A 3747-nucleotide genomic window follows, 5' to 3' on the forward strand; every position below is an offset into this window, starting at 1 on the left:
AAATCCAGTGTGTGCCTTCAGCAGAGGTATGAACTGAAAATTATTTTTCTAGGATATCAGACACCTTAGAGTTAATGTGGAAATAAATATAACTGATTTCATAACAGGCCACATCTGAAAATTTTGTATATGACAGTTCTACAAAAACAGAAAATTGGACTTTGAAGTCTTTCCAGCAATATGCCAGAGATACTTGAAGTCACATTTTAATTACTGTAACCTTTTACATGCGCAGTAATACCAAGCCTTAACAAATAAATAAAACTGGCTGTGATTTCACATTTTGTAGTATAAACCCCATCCAGAAAACTTGACAGAAACATTGCTTAGAGTAATTGGTTCTTATAAATCCATAATTTTTATGTATTAAAAACCATATGAACTCATGTAAAGCTCTATAGACTACTATGTGCTTTTTAGCCTTCAAGTTAAAAACAAAAAAACCAAAAAATAATAAAAAAAAGGCAAATAACAGAACCCATATCTTACATTTTTTGAATACCTGAACCTCTGTCTTTCCAAAGAGTGACTTAGCTTTTTCATAGTCATTAATAACCACATCATAATCGCCCTTCAAAAAAACAAAAAGAAACAAAGCCACATATAAACAACTAATATTTATATTTGTCAAGAAAAGGGTAAAACTAATTTCAGCAATAGAAAAGTATTTTTAAAGGATTATACCTTCTGGATATTTCTTTCAATATTCAAAGGAAGGTTGAAAAGAAATTTAAAACGCTGAAGAACATTAAGCGCGTTTCTTGTTGAATCAGCTTTGTCCTTGCGACCCAGCACTTCTTGGAATAAGGTATCTGCTGTATTACTGGCTCCTATTTTAAAAAGGATAGAAATAAGAAAAAGTAGAGTAAGTAATTGGTTCCAATGACATACAGATTTTCCTCATTTTAATGAGTCACTCAAGATTTTTCAGAGCAAATGAGTAATTATTGCTCAATTTTTATACTTTTTTACTCAACTTTGTTAACATTTTACTACTGATGAAATACTATTTCACAGTGAACCACTTAGTATTTTAATGTGGTAAGACCCCTGCAAAATTAAAAACAATCACTAAAAAAACTCTTTCCTATTTCAAATGCTTAACTTTGCTGCAGATATTTTATAGTTTACTTTGGCTCTAGATCTACATTTTACAACTAAATTATGCATCTCAGGATATGGAAAAAGTCATAGAAAGTTTTCTTTTAAGAAAAGTGTAATTTCATTATGATAATTAATGTCATTAGCTTTAGAAGTTATCACCAGGTTTTGCAAACAATTTCTTTGTGTTTTCAATTAAGTCTTAACAATTATTAATAATATTTGATATTTAAAATTACTAATTATTAATTCAAGACAATGTCACGACTGAAAAGTAGTCTAACTAAGCTGGTCACTGTAACAGAATGAATACAAATTGTCTTCACATCATATTAAAAGTCTTACTGGCTTCATTGCATACAGGATCCAGCCTTTGTCAACAATTTCATGCAATTAAGTTTTTATGTTATCTGTGAATTTATCTTCAATACATACATTAAATATAGCCTTAAAACCTTTCTTATCCAGTCTAAAAAGCATTCTGTTTCATAGTAAGGATTATCTCCTAACAAACAATAACAGAATTTCATTTATACTAGGACAGATTTACATTGCACGTGAATATTTGCATTTTTTCAACCCATGACTTATTTTTAATTAACAAAAAAAAAAAAAAAAAAAAAAAGAGTGGAACTGTTTTAGCCTTTTTGATCGTTGTGCGTAGAAGTTTCTACATTATCTGGTCTAGTGACTATACTTTAAGCAAAGATGAAAAAAAATTACATCAGCCTCACTGGGTGGCTTGCATGCCATTTTCTCTAGTCAACACTGTGGGTGGCCTGCTCATGTTAAAAGTAGTCTTTGTAAAATAATTGTTATATCTAAATAATGTTCAAACTTTGTTGAAATTTTGAAGCCTTGATGTAAAAAAAGTTTTGTCAGGATAGCTATTTCTACTGCATAGTATTTAGCATAGAATACTTTAATCCATTAAGGAGAAATGCAGAAAGAAAACAGTTAGCTGGACATTTAAATACAGACCACTTGATAAATATGACTTTTCTCTTGAGGTTATAGTAAATGCTTGTTTTGTAAATCCTTCTAGTAACACTTGTTTTGTTTGAATTCATACAGTTTTTGTCCATTCTTTTAACAGCCAAGAACCAATGTACTATACCTGAGAATTAAAGTTATATTCCAAAGCAATTTTTTAATTCAATACAAACATTTTTAAAAGTTAATTGGCAATTGCAGGAATAGCACAGTGACTTCCATGTTTAGTTTAGAACTACATGCCTTCATCTCTTTACAAATCAATTTGCTTTATAAATCCTCAAGCAAATGATTTTTTCTTCTCTGAGCACTTTTTCTGTTTTACATAGAAGTTGAAATCTATTGTATTATTTATTAATGTGTTAATGAAATTCAATGTGTCATGCAAAACATGTTTGATTTTTAGGCTTAAAAGAAAAACATAAAATTTCTTCTCTCCTCATTCCTCCAAATCATTTCTATACCAACAACCTCTATTTCTTTATTACTGATGAATAATCTAAACGGAAATAATAAATGGATAAAGATTCAGGTCCTATATTGAGTAACTACGTTTTCAAAATAGATGATTCATCTACCATGTGCAAATTTTTTGATTTCAAAATAAAGCATGAAGTTCATTATAGCACACCATATGTTTTTATAAATGTATATTTAATAGTTTATTTAGCAAATAAATGTAGCAATTTAGCAAAAACTCCAGGCATTTATAATTCCACCTATAACACCAGATTTTGTTACGGAAAACATCCTTATTCTTTGGAGTTTGCAATCAAGCTCACAACATCAATTGTGTCTCAAAATACATACCTATGGGACTAAAGACTTCAAGTCATTTTTGAAAGCAGGCCCTGTTACTCCTGTATTATGGAAGCTTTCAATGGTCAAACTAGAAACAAAGCTTTGATCCTAAACTACTTTGCATAATATTATTTACTCTTTTTAAATCCTTGTATTCCTACTTCCCTGCCTCCCACCCATCATGACTTGCAAAGTATCGGGAGGAAAAGAAGCCAACTCTTTTCACAGCAGAGCCAAACTTAATACCACTCTGAAGTGCCTGGCACAAATTCGTCTACAGATCCAGCTTGAAAAAGACAGTCTGTATTATCTGCATACAGATTTCAGCCACCACTTATCAAATAAAACAAAAATTACATATTACAGGTAGATTTGTCTCATATTAGTGTGTGTATGAAAATGTCACAGATCTAAATTTCTGCTTCTTTATTTACAGCTATCACACAATTTTGTCAAAGGGAAAGTGCTCTTCAAGGAATGTGTGCCTGGTGTGTGACATGGCATAAATACAGAGCACAAAGCAGTGAGGATTGCACTGGCAAATTTTGGAAAATATTTTTTTCCTCCTACCCTATAGGTATCACATATTCTGCACATACAGACACACACTATAGGTTCTTTATAGTGCGAGTGAGGGGTTTTTGTGGGGTTTTTTGGTTGGGGTGCAAGGGGAGGGGCTGTGTTTTGCATTCCAGGTTCACAAAACCCCCTGCTTTCTTTGTGCTCCCCACACAAACACACATACAGTCACTTTCTTCTCTTGTATGAAGAAAGCAAACAGTGAACTTCCATGTCACTTTCTTGATTTCATAAAACACACTCAGACTTTCCAACACTGAGTCAGCTATCTGC

The 3747-nt window shown here is 31.6% G+C and overlaps 1 protein-coding gene across 1 annotated transcript in view; it reads right to left on the reverse strand.

Moving 5' to 3' along the window:
* Nucleotides 1-3747, reverse strand: part of EXOC2 (exocyst complex component 2) — a 108844-nt gene that overhangs the window by 75600 nt on the left and 29497 nt on the right. The window contains exons 7-8 of the mRNA XM_010020920.1: nt 685-830; nt 490-571 (exon numbers count right to left, since the gene is read on the reverse strand). Coding sequence (XP_010019222.1) covers nt 490-571; nt 685-830 — 228 coding nt within the window. The remainder of the gene's footprint in view (nt 1-489; nt 572-684; nt 831-3747) is intronic.

The sequence above is a fragment of the Nestor notabilis genome, unplaced genomic scaffold (genome assembly GCF_000696875.1).
Source record: "Nestor notabilis isolate BGI_N333 unplaced genomic scaffold, ASM69687v1 scaffold7028, whole genome shotgun sequence".
Taxonomy (NCBI): Eukaryota; Metazoa; Chordata; class Aves; order Psittaciformes; family Psittacidae; genus Nestor; species Nestor notabilis.